The 20,442-nt window shown below is 36.0% G+C and overlaps 1 protein-coding gene across 4 annotated transcripts in view; it reads right to left on the reverse strand.

Moving 5' to 3' along the window:
- Cep290 (centrosomal protein 290) overlaps window positions 1-20,442 on the reverse strand; it is a 79,735-nt gene that overhangs the window by 4,059 nt on the left and 55,234 nt on the right. For all 4 annotated transcript variants that reach the window (XM_052165890.1, XM_052165891.1, XM_052165888.1 and 1 more), the window contains 15 exons: window positions 20,174-20,373; window positions 18,794-19,007; window positions 17,377-17,514; window positions 15,950-16,171; window positions 15,535-15,657; window positions 13,569-13,714; window positions 13,110-13,265; window positions 10,553-10,676; window positions 8,139-8,273; window positions 6,650-6,736; window positions 5,610-5,774; window positions 4,870-4,992; window positions 3,642-3,814; window positions 1,238-1,379; window positions 110-183 (listed from right to left, as the gene is read on the reverse strand). In XM_052165890.1, the coding sequence (XP_052021850.1) occupies window positions 110-183; window positions 1,238-1,379; window positions 3,642-3,814; window positions 4,870-4,992; window positions 5,610-5,774; window positions 6,650-6,736; window positions 8,139-8,273; window positions 10,553-10,676; window positions 13,110-13,265; window positions 13,569-13,714; window positions 15,535-15,657; window positions 15,950-16,171; window positions 17,377-17,514; window positions 18,794-19,007; window positions 20,174-20,373 (2,222 nt within the window). The remainder of the gene's footprint in view (window positions 1-109; window positions 184-1,237; window positions 1,380-3,641; window positions 3,815-4,869; window positions 4,993-5,609; window positions 5,775-6,649; window positions 6,737-8,138; window positions 8,274-10,552; window positions 10,677-13,109; window positions 13,266-13,568; window positions 13,715-15,534; window positions 15,658-15,949; window positions 16,172-17,376; window positions 17,515-18,793; window positions 19,008-20,173; window positions 20,374-20,442) is intronic.

Consider the following 20,442-nt stretch of genomic DNA (forward strand, 5'->3'; position numbering starts at 1 on the left):
CATCATGTACAAGTGTACATGCATGCACACTCGCGTGCACACACACACACACACACACACACACACCCCGTGGTAAAGCATTTTAAGCAATCAAACATAATGTCTGTACCTAAGAAGCTGGAGTTCCTGTATAAGCTCTTGCTCTGTCTTAGCACCTTCTGGAACATTTTTGAGGATCTCAATCTTTGAGCAGAATAGAAAATTAGAAGATAAAAGTTCATCATGGAAACAAGACATTTTAATGGGATGAGCTTTAATAAAGTATAAGATTTGGGTTTTTGGAGGCATGAAAGAACCACAGTTCTGTTTTCTAGTCTGCATTCAAGTCACCCGTCCTTAAGCACTGCAGCACTGCATGCCCACACAAGCCCTAGCTGTGTCCTAATTAGCTGGAATCTCTTACAGACTCCGTATGTGTATGCCGGGGGAGGACAGTAGTGATACTGTGATAGGATGTGACACATCAGGGTAGAGAGAAAGGCGATTCAGAAAAATAATCTCGGGAGAATAGGGTGCTCCTATATAGTGTCTCTGAAGAGCCTCAACTTAAGCAAACAAGTTCACAAGTCAGCTACATGGATATTGGGAATAGTGACTAGGTATAAAGTTCTGAAGCCTAAATGAATTTCAGTTGTTCAGAGGTTTGATAGGGTTAATGTTAGAAAACCAATATTAACATGGGTAGGAGATGTAAAATGTTAGATAGCTGGGCAGTGGTTGGCGCACGCGTGTAATCCCAGCACTCTGGGAGGCAGAGGCAGGCAGATTTCTGAGTTCAAAGCCAGCCTAGTCTACAGAGTGAGTTCCAGGACAGCCAGGGCTACACAGAGAAACCCTGTCTCGAAAAAAAACAAATCCAAAAAAAAAAAAAAAAAAAGAAAACAACCAAAATGTTAGATATAGGCTATGAATATTAATAACAGGGACCAATTAGGAAATTACTGCAGTCATTCAGTATGGGGTAATGGCTTCCACAGTGAACAGTCCTCAGATTTGGGATGTTCTTTAAAAATACACCTGACATGATTAATGGTGAAGATGTAGAGACTTGAGAGAATGAAGTCAGTCCCGAGCCAGCTTGTGGCTTATACATAGACCTGAGTGGGAGGAAGTACTATTCCCTGGAGCAGTCTCTCCTAGGGGACACTGTCAGGAGTTCATTTTTTTACCTTCAGGCAATTCAGGGATTGTCTTGAGCTGTATTACAGTGTTTTAGCATTTAAAGACTATTACATGCCTGTTGCTCAAGGTCTTCAGTGTATTTCTTAGCTCTCTGTTCTCTCTCGGTTGCTTCCCTTACACGCTGTTTAAGGTCGGTGAGACTCTGATTCTTCTTGGCAATGTCACTTTCGAGCTCTTTCATCTTGGCCTCATACATTCTAAAAAGATGAAGAAAAAGTATTATGGGCATTATACGAATTTTCACTAATTTAAAAGTCCGCTTAAATCACAGGAAAATATGCAAGGCAATGTACAGAGTATTTCTTCTAGTCAAACTTTTGGCTGTGTATTTAGCATTAAAAGATGGTGGTGAGGGATAAGCAGCATAACTCACATGTGCTAATTACTATAGAAAATCAAAGCCATCCTGTGGAGATCAAGATAAGAGGTGGGGACTAGATGTGACAACTGTAAAGCTTTTAGGTTGGTGTCTTCAGTTCAGGTGTAAGAAAATACCTAAAGTCATCATTTACAAGCATCTCTCCTCACCTAGCTAGCCCATATATTAACTTGGATCCTCCTTGGTAGGCATTACTTCTAGACTCTGCCTCACAGTTACCCAGCAATGTCCAGGTATGCCTGGCTTACTATAAAGGGGGCTGTCTGCCCCCTACTTCCTCTCTTACTCTGCCCCTTCTCTCCCTAACCTCTTTCTCCCCTCCCCCTTTTCTCCCCCTGTTCCTGGGCAGCCTCTCCTCTCTCTCCCTCCCCCACTCTCCTCCTTTCCCAACTTCACTTCCCATGCCCTAAATAAAAGATTCCATCCTATATCCGTCCTGTGTCTGGTACCTCGGGGGAAGGACCTGCAGAGGCACCCCTTCCCCCTCACCATTCTGTGCCTCTATCAAACACATCCTTGGCTCTCTCTGTTTTATAGAACACAACACTCCTAGAGGTAAATATAAGTGGGGCACTTTTAAAGGCACGGCAGAGTTTGAGATCAACCTTGCATACCCTACAAGACTGTCTTGAAAACAAGTTGGACTTATGTTTCCTGAAGATGTTGTCTATGTGCAGTTCTCAGAATAAGAACTCAAGTGATTTAACATGTAAACTCATCTTAAATCAAGGTTAAATAATGCCATCAATCCACAACTGTCTTAAAACTGAACAGTCTTGTTATACTAGTAAGTAATCATTTTTGTTACCTCACAGAGCTATGGAAAAATTAGGGCAGAGTCTATTATCTCCAGAGTTTATCTTGACCAACAAAGGGATGTGGTCTGTGTAATACCAAAGTGAAAAGCAAGTCTTTCTAACAGATGGAAGCTGGCTCTTAAAGATTCATAAGTAAGCTGGACTTTCTAGAAAGCCCCTGAAGCACACAGAGTGTGGTAATAACAGATGTTGAGTGAATATTTGTGGAAAAAGTAAATCTCAAAGTCACTCAACACATGTGACAACATAAGAAGAGTGAGCCCCTGACTCACTGACAGCTGCCGGCTCAAAGCCACAGGGTCCAAGAGGATTCTTTTCTCCCTTCACACGATTACACTTCTATTCCTTCCATTCCCACATAAGCATTCTGACAGAAGCCTTGTCTGTAGACAGGAAAGTGGGAGATATGGACTCTGACTATGCTACTCTAGGATTATAGCATCTCTCTGAGTGATCTCAATTCTGCTTACTTAGCTTTTGGCTAAGTAAGTAATGCAATACAAGGTCCACAACGGAACCAGGGGTCTCTCAGTGCCAAGGCTCACTTTTTCACTGGCATGGTAATGGGTATCATGTTAATTCTTGTAATGCCAATCCAAATAGGGCAAATGTGGCCTACAAGGACATCAAAGGGGAATGTACAAATGTGCAAATACTGTGAAATAAAGTTAGCTTTCACCAGGACAACAGTGAATGCCAGAGACACAAATCCAATATATTTATAGAAAGTATTCAAAGGATGGAAGAAAATGAATCAGAAAGTAGAGACCACTAAGACACTAGCATGGCTACTGTATTCATCTGCTGGGCTCTCTGTAAAGAAAGTTTCCCAGTATACAAATGAAGGCAATGTAGCTCATTCCAGATGCAGTATAAAATGTCCAATTCCTTAGGACACATCTGCATCAGAAATAAATGACCCCAGTTGAGAACCTGGCATTGGAGCTTCAGAAGCAGCATCTAGGAGAAGCTGGGTAGCACCAGCCCCCGCCTAAGGCCAGCAGCAACGTCATGATGCACATCTAGCTCTAGGTAATTAGCACAATCACAGGTCTGCTCTGTTGTCTAGTCTACCTATACAACTAGCTAACCAAACTAGGTAAGAAAGAAACTGAGTTTTGCTAATGCTAGGGCAGAATGCAGAGACACTGATAACCAAACTGCTTATCAAGAACAAAGTAGGCTTTTCAGCATATGGTCATCCTTGATGCTATAGTTAGAACTGATTAAACCTGACCAAATTTGAAACTATCTGACCCTACCTTGAAACCACAATTGACTTCCAGCTTTTGCTATCAGCGCCTTCCAACTGTGGACCTCTACTTTCTGCAAACTGTAATCTCTTCCCAGTCTCTTCAAGTTGAGATGCCATCTTGTCATTCACCAGCACTAAGTTGTTCTTAGCTATCCGCAGTTTCTCGGAAGCTTCCATTTCCTATCAGCAAACACTTATTAGTAAATTATGACAAAACATAATACTGTTCTCATAGATGTGAGGCATTTAAATTAGCACTATAGGCTAGAAATCATAAAAAAAAAGCTGGAGCTATGTTGTTCTAAACTTGCAAAAATGTTTTTGTCTAAAACAGCAATCTGTTTTAGCACAAAAGTTCAATTAAGTAAAGGCAAAGAAATGCATGTATTTATTATCTAAAGTATCTATGGGCTACTTTAAATTTGTCATTTGTTTCTCATGAAAAATGTTCATAATGATGACACAGTTAATCTTGTTACACCTTAATGATGTTTTGTTTTGACTCTGTAATACTAAAAGGAGTCTTAGCTATTAACCCAAGTACCAATTAAGTGACAGATTATTTCCAGTAATGAACATTAAGATTCAAGAGACTACAGTTCTGGCTTCACAGTACAATGAGTTACTGTTAAAAGTTTTAAGGATTATAATTTCAATTCATTCACTAATGTATGTTAAAAATTATACCTATTTGTCAGGAGTAAGGAATATATTGTATTATTTAAATAGAAAAGAATTGTATTAACAAAATGGCTATGTTCTTTGCTCTATAAATTGGGCATTGTTCTAAGTCATATGCATAAATATTAATTCATTTAAATTTCCCAACATCTCTGGGGACATATGTGAATAAATTTCTTTTTTGAGATGGGTTTTCTATGTAGCCCTAGGCTGATCTCTCCTTCCAGCATGATTACTGGAATACCAGGTGCTCAGTTCCATGACCAGCAGAGAGATAGGTATATTTACTACTCCAGCTTTCATATATGAGAAATTTGAGGAAAAGAAAGATATTATCCAACTTGATACAGTTCCCAGTAATGTAGAAGAACTAAGAACATAAACCAACCCAGTTCTAAATTTTCATATGAATGCATCTCTTGATCAATGTACAATCCATAAATCCTCTTAATATATACTCTGAACAGACACTGGCATCACAGATCTATCCATTTTGATTTTTATAGGATATGTCAATTAATGAAAATAAATGTAATAAGTCTTAATCGTCTTACTTTCTTAAGTTCTTTCCGAAGCCGTTCATTTTCGGCCACAATTTTCTCGGTACCCTTGCTCTTGGATTCAAACTGCATACTCAACTGACGCCCAAAGTGAGCTTTCAGCTTTTCTAATTCAGCCTGGCAGTTGATGAAGCAACATGTCAAAAGAAAACATCAATACGGAAGCAACTGATTTAATGGACCTGGCAAGTTGTAGCTGTGCCTTTATGCATGTTTCTATGTAACTAATGAAGAAAAGGAGGTGATACATTTGAGAGGAAGTAAGGAGGTGATGGAAAATGACTAAATGAAGCAGTTTTAATTCTCTTAAATGTACAAATAAAGATTATTATTTAAACTCACAAATCTTAAGCTAGGTAGTTTTTGAAACCTCATTTGACATGATTACAATTAAAGGTTCCCCCAAACTTGTTATTTATGACCAAAGTTCCTATTCAAACTTGGCTATTCATTAAAATAAGACTTAAGATTAAAAGGAAATATAGGAACCCCCATAGAATCCCTACTTAACCCATTAAGTCTAAAACAGACACACGTAATTACTCTATCACAGAAAAGAACAACTGGTTCAGAAACAGCAGAGATGGAACAGACCCACTCTGCAACTACCTTTAGATTGCTTTCCAATAAATCTACTGAATGTATAAACTGTGAGCATACTTAACAATTCTCTTAAAAAGCAATGCAAATTCAAATAGGAAAACATTTATAGAAAATGATCACATAAAAATTACCTTTAATTTTCCATTTTCTTCCTCAATAGTAGCCATTTTTTCACTAGTCATTATTCCTGATGCCTTTTTCAATTGTTCATTTTCTCTCTGGACTTTTTCAACTACTTTCTTCATTAACCCAATTGTTTTTTCTAGCTCTGGAATTGTCTTCCCACTTCTACCAGACTACAAAAGAATATACATAATTTTTAAAGTAATATCTTAGAGATTATGATGTACTAATGCCAAAACATGTCTAATATTGTAGTTATCTTTAATAATTGCTAATATTTGATTCTAAAGATCATGTTAATTCAATACATTTCTAAAGTATATGAGACAGTAATTAAAATTTTAGTCTCCACAAATGAAAACCACGGCTTAAGTGTATTTGATATTCTTTAAATCATATACATAGTAATGGTTTAAACACTCTATGATGTGTGATCTAAGTAGTCCATTTAGATGGGGTTCTCTCCAGTAGAGAGGTTGTACACAGCTTTGGGTCTATACCCCTTTGGGGGGGGTCAAACAACACTTTCAGTGGGGTCACCTAAGAACATCAGAAAACATAGATATTTATATTACAATTCATAAGAGTAGCAAAATTATAGTTGTCAAGTTGCAATGGAAATAATGTTATGGTTGGGCGTCGCCACACCATGAGAAACTGTTAAAGGGTCGTACCATTAGGAAGGCTGAGAACCACTGTTCCAGTGCGTAAACATATTCTTTACATAGAAATGAAACTACGTGTTTAGTTTACTTAATATGTGACATAATGAAGACATCAACACAGATTATTTATATTTTTTAAAAATATAATATTATATGAATATTTATAGTACATACATTTTCATATTTTCATTTTGAAACAAATGTTAACTATCAGTATTTGTTCAAGTACTTTCTATTGCTTCTCTCAGAGAATGCATCACGTATGTCACAATACTCTTACCTGAACAAATTTTTGTATCATGGTTGCTTCAATTTATAAACCCAATACAAAATCAATAAAACTCTTCGACCGTTGGCACCAGTTTCTGAGGACATTTACTCACCCCTCTGACCTGACCAAGCTTCCGTTCAAGCTCCAGTTTTCCTTTTTTAAGAAAGTCACACATTTCCTTCAAATCTCTTACTTGATTCTAAAAGATAAAAGAAAATAACAGCAACCTGTCACAATCATATGATAGCTCCTGAAAAAAAGAGGTAAACAATATCTAAATTAAAAACTCAACTACAGAACCAAACAATTGTGTCTTTAAACAAAAGAAATCTTGATATATGTGCTGGACTTTTGTCATCTTGACACAAGCTCGAGGAGAAGGAACCCCGTTGAGGAAAATGCCTCCATCTTATCAGGCTATAGGCCTGTGCTGTGTTTCTGTGATGGAAACTTGATGTAGACGATTGCAGCTCACTGTGGGTGGTGTCCTCCTTGGGCAGGTGGTTCTGAGCTGTATAAGAAAGCAGGCCTTTCGAAAAAGCCCTGAAGAGCAAAGCTGTAAGTAGCTTTCCTCCTTGGTCTCTGCATCAGCTCCTGCCTCCAGGTCCCTGTCCTGATGTCCCTTGATGGGCTATGATGTAGAAGTCTAAAATGAAATCAATCCTTTCTTCCCCAAGTTGCTTTTGGTTATGATGTTTAAGACAGCAATAGAAACCCTAACTAACATAACATATTAGAGATAGAGTCTTACGCATACAAACATTTAATAACTATTTTCCAAACTACTGCCTTAATAGATTACAAAACTTAGGCTTCTTACTCTGATTTTCCTGTCCCAATGCATATATATACATACATATACATACATATATACTTAGTTCTCTGGTAAACAGAAAAAAAGAGCTGAAGACACTGCACTAAGTGTGTAAATCACAGTGAGAAGCAGGAACCCTAATTATATCACCACCAGTAGAAATGACAGAATGTTACCATTCTTGATTATTAAAATAAGTCTGAAAATATTAGCTAGCAAAGAGGAAAGCTATCACAATAGGGTAAAACACAGAAAGTCAAAGGTAGAAATTACTACCATCAGAAGTAATACTTCTAGACACAAGATTTGTTATTATAATTACTAATGAAATAAAGAAATAATCTTTTTTACCTTAGAACACATGAAATTGACACTATTCTCTGGAATTCTCACTGTCAGTATGACCCACCTCTTACTTCTCCACTTGCACCTCTCTGCGAACCCCCTCATGATTGTAAACCAGACCTCCCCTCCTCCCCCTTTTCCTCTTTGCCCATAGCATTTGTGTCAGTTAAACTATTACACATTAATCTGTTTGCTTGTTGTTGGCAATATTCCTCATTGGAAGATAAGTTTGATTAGTATTTAGACTTTAATGACTGCCCTCTCTAGCACCTTAAAGTATGTCTGACATAAAGTAGAGACTCAATAAATAACTCTTAAATCAGAAAATATATATAACATTACAAAGATATCTTATGTATATGCATTTCAGAAAGTAATATACATAAGTTTAAGGGTGTAGTGAATTTGGTGAGTTCAGGCATTATAATAAAGCCAAGTTTACCTTTAGTCTCGGCAAGTCTTTATTTGCTTGTTCAAGTTGAAATTTCAGCTCAATGTTTTCAGATGACAACTTCAAGTTTTCTCTCTGAAGTTCATGTTCTTTTTGACAATGATCATCTGACTCTATTTCTGAAGTCTAGAAAATAAAATTTAGAATATGTTCAATATTTAATAAAAGCTACAAAGTTTTACTGAATAAAAACATTGTCAAAAGTGAAATTTCTAAAAGGAATGTGGAGAGAAAATGGCAAGTATTATATAAAATCAAAACCAAGTTAAGACACATTATGAAACTTCCAGAAAGTTAACTTTTAGAAATTAAAATGAAAGCAAAGTCAAGTATGGCTTTAAAAATCTATACAACACTCCCATAATGTTTTAACTATCCTATAGTGGTTAGTTCAAAATAAAGGTTATCAAATTGTGAGGGGTGGACTTGTTCCTAACTCTCAGCATCTCAGATACGATCTTATTTAATTTACAGAAATAATCAAGTTAAAATGAGGTCATTAGGGTCATCCCTGATCGAGGAAAATCAGTTCCTATGCAAGGAGGAAATCAGGGAATTTGGACAAACTATTCATTGCAGGAAGATGATGTTAAGAGACTAATGTGCTGTCAGTCATCAGCATAGCAGGCTATGAAGTCAGTCACTCCCTAGACACTCTGCTTAAAATAATATTGTATAAATAAACTTAGATTTTCTTTATAGCATATCTCAAATTATTAAAATTATACTACACAATACATATTTGAAGTGAAGAAACATATATACATTTTCTTAGACCAAATATAAAATAAATAAATGAAAAGGACATACAACTAAAGGCATTCTGGATGGATCTTTGATCCTATGAGACCCAGGACACTGGCAAGAAGGCAGCCCTGGGTTTGATGTCTGTTTACCGGATACATATGCATGTGTGCAGTGGCAAGAAAGAAAGCAATGCTTGTGACCGGCATAACCCGCAATAAGGAGCAGGTCGCCGCTTCGCTTACTCACACGGCCCCGGCATGTACTCCGGCTCTCCTTGTCTTAGGATACTTATTACAACACAAACCCTGCAATGTACAAAGCTGGTACCCTTTGCATCTGGGATGATTTTTAAGGTCTCCATAAGACATGGAAATCTTTAAATCTGTTTCTAAACTTTTTTCTTCTTTTACTTTGTCTCTTTGGTCTCTGGTATAGATATGATCTGACTAATGGTAACAGTATCAATGACTGCTTAATAACAAAGTATTAATTATGACTTATAGGGAAGAATATATCTGAAGATTTTCCAAGGAGACATTTTATCATATTTCTCATTGAATTATGAATGCATTTACTATATAAAAGATTTGTAATTTTTTTCCTGTTATTTAAGCTTTTAAATATCACTGTGTAAATTGTCCAAATTTCTATAAAACTGTTTATTAATCAGTCCTTTTATTTTTATGACTCTTACCTTCCTTGATAAATTGCCACATTGTATGTATATGACTTTTCATAGGCAATCTTAGCTTGTAAAGAAATAAAGGACTGTACTTTTCTGGGCTGAGACATCAGTTTCCACTGGGCCCTGTATAGCATCTCAACACATATGTACCATATCAGCACGGTGCCAGCATCATGGTCCTCCTCAGCAGGTCTACCCTGACCAATATTACATGACTGACATTTTTGGCCACATGTCCCTTTTCTTTTCTCATTCTTACCAGTCTTATTCTTGTTCTCATTTTTACGCTTCTGATTTTCATTTTAACAAAATTATTAATTGCTTACCTTTAGGAGCTGATGTATTTTTATAATTGATGTTAAAAATCTATAAGACTGACTTAAATTTGCTCTATTTATTATCTGGTATCGATTCCATACTTAATTCAGTGAGATCTACAACCCTTCTGTAATACTGCAGAATATCAGTAGATACACAAGTCATCAGTGATATTTGGGGTTTTTTTTTGCAGTTTTTGTTCTGAGTATGGTTGTGACATTTTGTCTGTTTCTGTCTTACTCTTGCTTATACTTTTTTTGCTGTTGGATTTTTGAGGACAACCACCGTTTCCAACTTGTGCACACTAACAGCATGAGTGGAAAGCACCTGGAGCACAGGCGAGGAGACGGGGATGCAGCAAACTTGCTAACCATCACTGAACAAGTGAGGTTCTGCACACAGCATCTAACTAGAGCTGCAACTGCTAAGAATTTTTGCATGAAGAATTAGACAATGCTTGAGGATGTAAAATTAACCACTGTTGTATCAGACAGGAGTAGAGAAATGAGCCAGCCTTAGCTAGTAATAGGAAATGTGCTGAGTCAACATTAATAAGGAGCACCTAACGTTTTGGTTTTCTTTTGTCCAGATAAAGGAAGAATCTTATGCCACTTTTATGTCTTTAACACTAAGAAAAGAAAAGATGTATACTTACCAATGATTGAGAATATGCATCCTTTGAAAGTTGTTTTTCTAAAGTATGAAGTTTTTCTTGAAGGTATCTATTTTGTAAATGTAAGTCTTCCACAACAGAGTCCCGTGGAAGCGCCTGCTGGGTCCTATGAACAACAACCAGACTATTAAGCGAACCTCACTTTTTTCTAAAATTTATGAAGTTATGATACAGAAAAGAAAAAATATAGTGTGTGTATCAATACTACAACTTACAAGTTTTTCAAACTTCCAAAGATCACACAAAATAAATTAGGATATTATAATTTATATTAAAAATGGTCCTTTACTATCACATCTATAAAAGACATCTTTATACCATCAGTTGAAGTCTGCTCTGATTTATAGAAATATATTAACATTTTTAAAGCACATGTATTTGCTTATATGGAGCTATAGAGAACTAAAATACTGTATTAAAAAGCTTACAGAGTAATTGTATTCTATCAATATCATTGTCAACGACCACATGGATCCAACAGGACTCAACATTTTCAGCAAATGCCGTCATATCAAGCCCAAACTTAACTGGCTAGCTACAAGAACCAGCATACTCTGACACACGCAAATCTAGGAAACCTCCTGGTCCAGGACCTTTTCTCCATTTAACAAGTAAATGCACATAATGTAAAAACATTAAAACTCACGCTTGTCCCTAGATATTTACTAAAAACTTATCTATAGCATATCCTTCCTCTCATTAACTATTTATTTATTAATAACATTCAGATATTCAAATTTAGAGAGAAGACAAGGCAACTCTCTTCTAGGACATCTTCAGTTGCATCAATAGATTCACAGTAGGAAAATAAGAAGCCGTAAAGGTACCAGGAAGTTTCAAAAACTTAAAATAATTTTAGCAAAATCCACAGAGGTAATAGACTTTTGTTTGGAGTGTGTTTAGATGAGGAAAAAGATGGAAAGAAAACATGCACGGCTGAAAGCCAGACTGCACCTGTCAAGAGAAAAAGTTCCTTAGTCACATAATTCCTCAAAAAAAAAAATACTGAAAGATAAAGACTGAAAGAAAAAAAATTAAATTTAAAAAATAAACAGTAATTGGAATTTTGCAAGGAGCACATACTATCTCTAAAGTTGGTAAGAATGCTTGTCTAAGAGACTTCAACTTCCTGCGTTCACATCACTGTATTCAAACTGACACACTCATGAACATAAACAAGAAGGTACTATTCTAAGAAACAGAAATTTACAAAATATTCAAAAGTAATTAAATGAGATTATATCTAACTAGGAATCTCTGCACCAAAATACAACAGCCTACACATCAAGAGAAAGTGTATAGGGACTCTGAGTTTAAGAAGAAGGGACACATAAACAGACATTTCTCAAAATGAATACATAGTCAACAAGTTTACAAAAGAGCTACAATGAATAATTTTGAGTGCTTTAACTGCATGAAAGTGATAAGTGCCTACCTACCTTGATTTGAAAGTTATGTGATATATCATTTGAAACATCACAGGCGACTCATTGTATAATTATGTTTCATGTTTTGTTTTAAAAAGCACTAACTGTAATTTTTAGACAAATAAAAAGGTATCATACATTTATGGAAAGTAAGTATTTACATGTATGTTTAAAGATCTTGGAAGAAGTGATTCAAATAGAAAATCATACACTGTAGATATTAATGTGGTACAATTTTATCTTACTCTGACAATGTCTCTGCAGAAGACAGAGGTTTCAAAAAGAAGTAAAGTTAAATAAATCTCAGGGGCTTTTTTAAGCAATATGTAAATGTGGTAGTACTTGGGGGTTCTTCAGGTCTGCACACCTGGAATACAATCTCATCTCAGTCAAATGTAAGAGCCAACTACTTATGACTGTGACAAGCAAATACGTTTAGATTGGGACAGTAGCAGAAATTATAGGGTAGCAGACAAAGTTCACCCTCTCCTCTTACCACCTGGTCTGAACTCAGATTTGACCCATGAAGGTGGCCACAGCATTGAGGAGCATTCCAGAAAAGTCGAATTCTGACTCAACACCAAAGGGAATGGCTATGATTTTCGAAGAAAGACTCTTAGTTTCACAGTGAAACTTAAACTCACTTGACTAAGGCCGACTCCCTCTTAAATTATCTCAGATCTCAGCCCATGACAGTGGTATTGGCAGAGTCTGCAATAGGAATCCAAAACTGATACCTTTTTTAAAGTGGTAATCTTCCTGTCTAGTTGTTGAATGAATACAGCAAAACTTCCTTTCCTCCTCCCTTCTGCCCACCCGGCGCCTGTTTAGGCACATGCATTTAGAAACTATACAATGTAAGGGTTTAATTAAAGCCCAGTTCTATCCAAAGTAACAATGGCAAGAGACACCAGAAATATCACAAAGATAGCCATGGGGAGCTCCAAACAAGGGTAAAGAGTTGGTTATGACCTTCTAGACTCTTGAGTTGCATGTGCTTGAAAAAGATAATCAATAAATGCCATCCTTGAAGCAATACATTTCTATTTTCATATGTACAAGCCGAGTAATCCTTCATTAACACAGGTACCATAGTCCATGCACTAGATTACCTCATGTGTAGCATGTCATTTTCTAAGTCCAAATTTCTTTTCTTTAGATCTTCCAACTCTTTCTCCGACTCCAAAGCTCGCACTCCTAAAACCTGGTCAACAGTCATTCCTGTTGTTTTCAGTTTCTTCTGCAAAGTAAGTTTCTCTTTATCAGCTCTGTAGAATTTAATAAAGAATGAAAAAATGTAACTTTTATTGTTCAGTTTATTAAAGTGCATCTTGAGCATCACTGTTCTGATCATGAAGTTCACCATTTTGTACTTGACATGAACTTATTTGAAAATCAGATAATTCATTCATGCTTGTTAAAATATATTATAATACATTTGAATGGAGATAAAAATATAAATCAAAGATAATCAAAACTAGCAAAATTTTCATTTATCAAATAAAATAAATTACATAATTTCAAGATAGATATTTAAAATATTAGTAGTTGTACAATGAGTTTTAGCTCACTTGGCAAAAAGTTCCTTTAAGGTGTTCAGCTGCCTTGTCAGACTGTGGACTTCCCCTTCCTTCTCCTTTAGCCTGCTGCGCAGTCCCTCGACTTTGGTCTGCCATTTCTTACCTTCTTCCCACCTAATTAATTCTTCTTTACTACTCTGCAAGCAGCAACAAATGTGTTATAAACTCTCAGTATTTTTAAGCTCATTTTAAATATTTGACCACAACTTTAAACTATACAAGATAATATGTAAATAGTTCATTCTGTTATATAAATTCTAGAATCTTTAGATATGGCAAACTATCAGGAAAACTACTTCCATTTAAGTAGGCTTGGCTCACCACTTGACAGATAAGAGTTTCAGACAAGATTCCAATGCCAAAGAAATTACCACAACAAATATCCTTAAGTTAAATGAAAATTTAAATACATGATTTAAGTACGCTTCTAAAGAACAATTCTGTGTGAATCACCGATCCTATCTTGTTACTGCATGACAATTTGGCAATTTTCTATTACAGTAAATCACTCTGGTCTAAATGCATATTACTTTACCACCCAATATGTATTTATTTTGTGTTAATCATGTGCCCAGCTACTACTGTAGATACAAAAGGCAGAAAGCATATGTGAACCAGACAAGAGGATGTAAGTTTGCAAATCTTACAATTTTGATTTGTTGAGCAAATGTGAGAAGAAGATATTATACAGGTAGTAGGTTAACTGGTGACAAGTGCTATTAAAAATCGAAAAGGTGGGATGCAGGTTCTTACAGGAACAGATCATCTGGTAATTGTGATAGCAGGATTGTGGTTGCTGGTATTACAACAAAAGAGTCAAAGCAAGCTGTGTGACACACAATGGTCCCATGTTCTGAATAAGTTCTGCTGGATGGTCACCGAGCTAAAACTTCTGTTCACAATTTCATGAACTAATAATTTAACTCCATTTTACCATTTATAACTTCCGCCATACATTGAATTAGTAAGAGTACAATTACCTTTTATAAATAAAGGTTAGATGTTATTTTGTTGAAAATTATAGAAATTGGTTATCATTTTGGAAATCAAATTACTAGCAGCAATAACACTGACATCGTATAAACTGCTATTAAAACACATTTTTACAGAGTTTATATTTGAGACTTAGAATTCACATTAATAATACCTAAGTTACAACAAGCACATGATTACCTTATTTTTCTAGTATAGATCATATACATGCTGATATATGACTAATATATTATATTCATTCTTTTATAAATTATTTTCATACTTGTACAAATTTCATTTGGTACATTTAAAACATTTTTGAAATTATAGAAGTTTATATTGACTCAGTTTCATTTAGAATAATACAGGAGATATTATGAAACATCATGTTTACTATAAATGAGGATGTCCTGTCTACAAGGGCTGGGAGGTGTGGTTTGAAGTCAAGTCAAACAATGTCCTTGAAAACTAGGGAGCATTCAACATGTTTTCTCCAAATTAGTTTTTAACCTTATTTATTCAAATCAGCTACTAAGTATCCTTTTAAACAATACAAAAACCTTTCCTAACTGATAGTCCTTTTTTAAAAACATGTACTCCTAGAGTCATGTGACTTCTGGACCTGTGAGTACTGGCTTGGAGAATGAGGTGTGTACATAAATAACTGGGCAGCCTGGGATGAATCCTTCTTAGGGGTTGGGCAAAGACTGGGGAGAGATGAGAAGCTCACAGGCCACATAGGATGTGTAGAGACACTAATGGCCCTCCAGTATCAGGACACGACATGGAGGTGTATCAGGGGTGTGTCCTCAAGCGGAATGCAACTTTCTAAATGACAGGAACCTGTCTTAGGCATCTCAGCTTTATTTAGGACCATCCACAGTATGGATAAACTAAGAGTTTATCTTAAACTAAGAGTAAATTACCTGCTTCTCAATGCATGTTTCACTTAGTTTAAAACTGTTAATGAGTCCACTTCACATACCTTTTCCTTCACAGGCTTTATGTCTATGTCATCCACCTTTCTTTCCAGTTGGCTTTCAAGTTTTTTAACTTTCTTTTGAAGTTCATCAATTAAACTTTGCTTATTATCTACCAGAGTTTTGCTCTAAAAACATTAAGAAATAACATTACATGACAAACAAATATTAAAAGAGACATTAAATATTCCAATGATAGAGATCTAGGAGGCTATGAACAATCATGTTTTCTATATGACACTGAGTATCAGGATAGCATGGAAGCTACCACTGTGCTTTATAAAAATGTCTCACTGCAGACAGAAACTATAACAGAAGCCTCTCAAGGAACTAATAAAATAACTGGAGGTAGTTTTTAACACATATTGTGGGATAAGTGAGGATCATGACGTATACATTACAGATCAAATACAAAATTACCTGCAGCCCACTGGACAGTCTTTTAATCTGTCTTCTCAGTTCATCATTTTCTTGATCAATTCCATCTTTCTCTCTAAGGATTTTATTATAAGCTTTCTGCTTCTTCTGCAGTTCATTATTTAAATCATTTAAGTCATCAGCTAGTGAATTTTCTTTGTTTTTACTTGTTTTAAGAGCTTCTTTCAATTTTAAAAGATTTTCATTTAAATCTTCAATTTGTGACTAATGAAAGACAAAAGTATTACAAATCTTCCTCAAGTATTAATAAAGCAACAGAAAACTGAAGTTATATTAATATGCATTACAAACATCATTCCATTATAAATTTTTAAGTATATCACACAAGGGAAAACTACAAACTGCAATATTTTCTCCATTCATGTCAAATGAAGCAAGTTCAGAGAGAACTACAAAAATCACAAGAAAAGACAAAGAAAACAAAAAATGATTAAGGTCATATTATTATTATTGTGTTTAAAAGAAAAATACAACATCTCAGAGAAAGTTTTGAAACAAGGATTTGAAAATATATAAAATTCAGAAACCATTTCAGATGACAAGGCATTAAAATTGCATCAGAAAAGGACTATTCCCTTTTATACATTAATTTACTTAGCATGTTTTTATTATTAGCTATGACATGACTGAAAAATACAATAGACTATTTTTGAAAAATTAATGAAAATCTACTTTCCAAATTAATGATAGTAAAAAGCATATAAAAATCAAAAGCAAAGAAAAATCAAAACTAAAATAAGAAGTGATTAAATTTTTCATTTTACCACAATATACTATATGAAACTTTCTGTAATGAAATTTGTGGGGCAAAACAAATTGTGAATTATTATGAAACATGTTTAGCAAAGAAAGTTTTAATAACTAAGCTTAATGGTCAAATAAGAAAATGATGAACTATGTTGATAAAAATAATTTAGTTGCAGAAAAGGTTTCAGAGCCAGACAGCTCTACAGATAAAATGCCTTATAAATAGTAGGAAAGTGTGCTGTACTGGTGGGGAATGCCAGTCACAGAAGCAGCTGTATACATTTGGTGCAAGGTGTATCTGTATGATCTGACCCTGAAATTATTCCAACAAAACAGCTTTCAAAGAATTCTGAGGGCTGGAGGGTAGCTTGCAGCAGAGCACTCTCCTAGTTTACACCTGAATCCCAGAAGTGCTTACAATATATTAAAAAGGCTTTAACAATTCCCAAGTAAAATGCTTCTTAAACGAGTCCTTTTAACAAGCATGACTCACAGTGACCTATCTTTTCAAACTCCTCAAGATCACAGTCCACATATGAATAACAAAGATAAACACTGTTTAAAACTATGTATGCATATAACTGTCTCATTAGCCACCAATTCAACACAATTCTCTGAAGTGGTTGGGTATGTGGCCATATCAATACATATCTGTTGCTTACCTTTAGCTCTCTAGTGTGTCGCTCAACAATTTGTTGTACATTGAGATTTGCCTCTTTTTGAGAAGTTACAGCAATGATACGTTCTTCAGCTGCTGCTGTCATTTCTGACCGAAGTTCCAACAGGGCTCGACTAAGTGCCTAAAATGACAATATACAAAAAGGAATTGTGGGACATTACCAGCGTATGTGAATGGAGCAGAAGACAAAGCAGGCAGTGACTTTTCTGCTGCATCCTATTAGATGCAGCAGTGGAAGAGGGAGGCTTCCATGTGGCACTGCAGCCCTGGCCTATGCACTTGACACAAAGGCAGCCTGAGGGCAGCGTTCACGGAGGCCCGCCCGGTTACGGAGAAAGATGATTAACACAGGCAGTGTGCTTAATCAAACATAACTCACAAACTCCTCAACTTTTTCAAATGGATTTCATTGTACTTTTACTCAGCTCTTCACAAACCGAGTTACAAAACCCTGACAATTATTTTCAAAATCAAGCACTAATTCAGTCAAACAATTCCTATTAGAAAAAAAAGCATGCTTTGTTTGATAATTTCTAAGTTTATCTATTAGCAAGGATTTCTTCATTTAGTTAAAAAAAAAATTAAGCCTTCACTCAGTAGACCTCTCCACGTGGAAATTAGTTGAATTTAGGTAGATGAGTAATGTTATAAGACATTGTTTACAATACTTACCCATAAAATTCACAAACGAAGGTTGGGAAAGCATAGCATCTTCTAAACCATTTACTAAGTCTGAGATAAATAAAAAAAACAATGCAAACTACCATATCCTATTGAAGCTATTGACCAACTTCTGACACAAAGCCACTGTGGCCACATTCCTTCTTACACCATAATCCTCTAATGTGTTCAAAACGGCCACCGCAACATGAGAAGCAATGGGAAGTGAGAAAATAATGCGGCTAAGATTTCTTTTCCTTTTTGACAGATATTTGACAGATCAGCACACATACATGAATTGTACTGGATCTGCATTTTAAAATAGCACCAGTGCAGTACAGAGCATGTGAAAGAACCTCTGCGCAACAACATTAGAAAGAGCATTCTTTTTTTAATTGGATATTTCATTTATTTACATTTGAAATGTTATCCCCTTTCCCTGTGTCTCCCAGAAACCCCCTATCTCCTCCCCTCTCCCCCTGCTTCTATGATGGTGCTCCCCATCTACCTAGCCACTCCCACCTCCCCTCCCCATTCCCCTACACCATGGGAGCACTTGCTCTTTTTAGGACCAAGGGCCTCTCCTCCTTTGATTTCCAACAAGGCCATCCTCTGCTGCATGTGCATCTGGAGCCATGGGTCCCTCCATGTGTACTCTCTGGTTTAGTCAACAGTCCTTAAGCCGTTTTCAGATCTCTAGACCTTTAGGACTTGTCCCTTGGTGGCCGTTGGGCACTTACCTTTTGTTGCTTCTCTTTCAAGGCTAGCTGGCTCTTTAGCCTGTCTACTAGATTCCTCATTGTGGTTGTCGGCGCTCTGGAGTTTGCTTCTTTCTGAGCCTGGAGTTCAGACTTTAAGTTCTGGGAATCCTTCTGTGCTTGAGCTAGAGCATGCCTTAAATCCTCTACCTCTGCCTTCACTTTCCTCACCTCACTGGCATGAGTTTCTTGGAGCCTGAGGCAAACAAGCACATGTATTTACCAGACTTTTTGCAAGGTATTGCAAATAATACCTTGATCTAAAAAACAAAGCAAAAAACAAAAACACAAAAACAAAAAAAACAAAAGCAAAGCAAAACAAAACAAAACAACTTTATAAAGGTATAAAGCCACAGCCACAGTTTTATGTGGTAAAAGACTATTTCACTGACACTGCCCAGTGAGTTCTATATAGGACAGCCTGGATTAGGGTGAGATGTGTCTCAAAAAAGAAGTGAAAACAGATTATGAAAAATATAATTTTGAAATCCAGTACATGGCATAAGGTTAGTATACAAAAAATATACTCTCCTGTATATTCAATAGACTGAGAAAAACAAGACAAAACCAGCACCATATATGGTTTCCAAAAGAAAAGAACCTCAAGTGGCAACTACTTACATATTCACCAATATGTGGTAACTTTTCGAGAGGTATCTTGGGTCCAAGACTAAACAGTCAAAGTTCTACTGGGCCATCAGAAAGGGAACAGAACCCTAAGTGGGCCAACATTCTCACTTTCATCATATATGAACTGAAGCCCAAAAGATGGTCTATGATTAGAAACTGAACAATTTCATACTCATCTTAGGTTTAAAATATTATTTTCAAGAAAAGGCTTAATAATACTTATAATCTTTAATATACATAAAGTTGTAAATACTCTGTCACTACAGTTTCTTAAAGCAAATACTTTAACATTTTTTGAGCCTGGTTGTTACCACAGACGCTCAGGTGTTTGAACAAAGGCTATTTATATGTGAATTTACAATTTCCAAGTTACTTCTGTACCATGGGGGCTTCACATAACCAGTCTGAAGGAGCCCAAGTAAACACTGCCACTTGTATTTACAAAGGATGAAGTGGACAGTAGAAGTAGTTAAAAATAAGATTCTAGAGAAGAAAAGAAATTGGCTTCTGAGGAAGAGTGACTAGTTTCAAACTGTGACTCTTCTGCCATGTCCACTGTCATGCGTGGAGCCTTCCTAGGGCCTGCCTTCTACAGAGCAGTGAGCCCAGGGGCTCCTGAGGACACACTGGGACGATGCACATCAAGGCTTTAGGAGGGCACACAAGGCAGGTACAAACTTCATCACAGCATCACTTCCATATGCTTATTTTAAAAAGATTTGTAAGCGTTACCGTAATTTGGTATTTTCAAATTCTCTGACTTTTAACTCAGTGATTTCTTTTTGTCTTTCCAAATCTTTCGATACTTTCTTTAGTTTGGTCAAAAGTGAGGACAGAGAGTCATCTTGTTCTGCTACTGTCTGTTCCATCTCGGCCAGACGAATGAAATGCTTGTTGGTGGGTACTGGAGCAGGAGACTGCTTAATTAAATCCTATGAGAGAGGAACATATTAGTAATGGGAAAGTCAATTTGAGATTATGACTCGTCCTATCATTTTCTT

This window comes from Apodemus sylvaticus, chromosome 20, assembly GCF_947179515.1.
Source record: "Apodemus sylvaticus chromosome 20, mApoSyl1.1, whole genome shotgun sequence".
NCBI lineage: Eukaryota > Metazoa > Chordata > Mammalia > Rodentia > Muridae > Apodemus > Apodemus sylvaticus.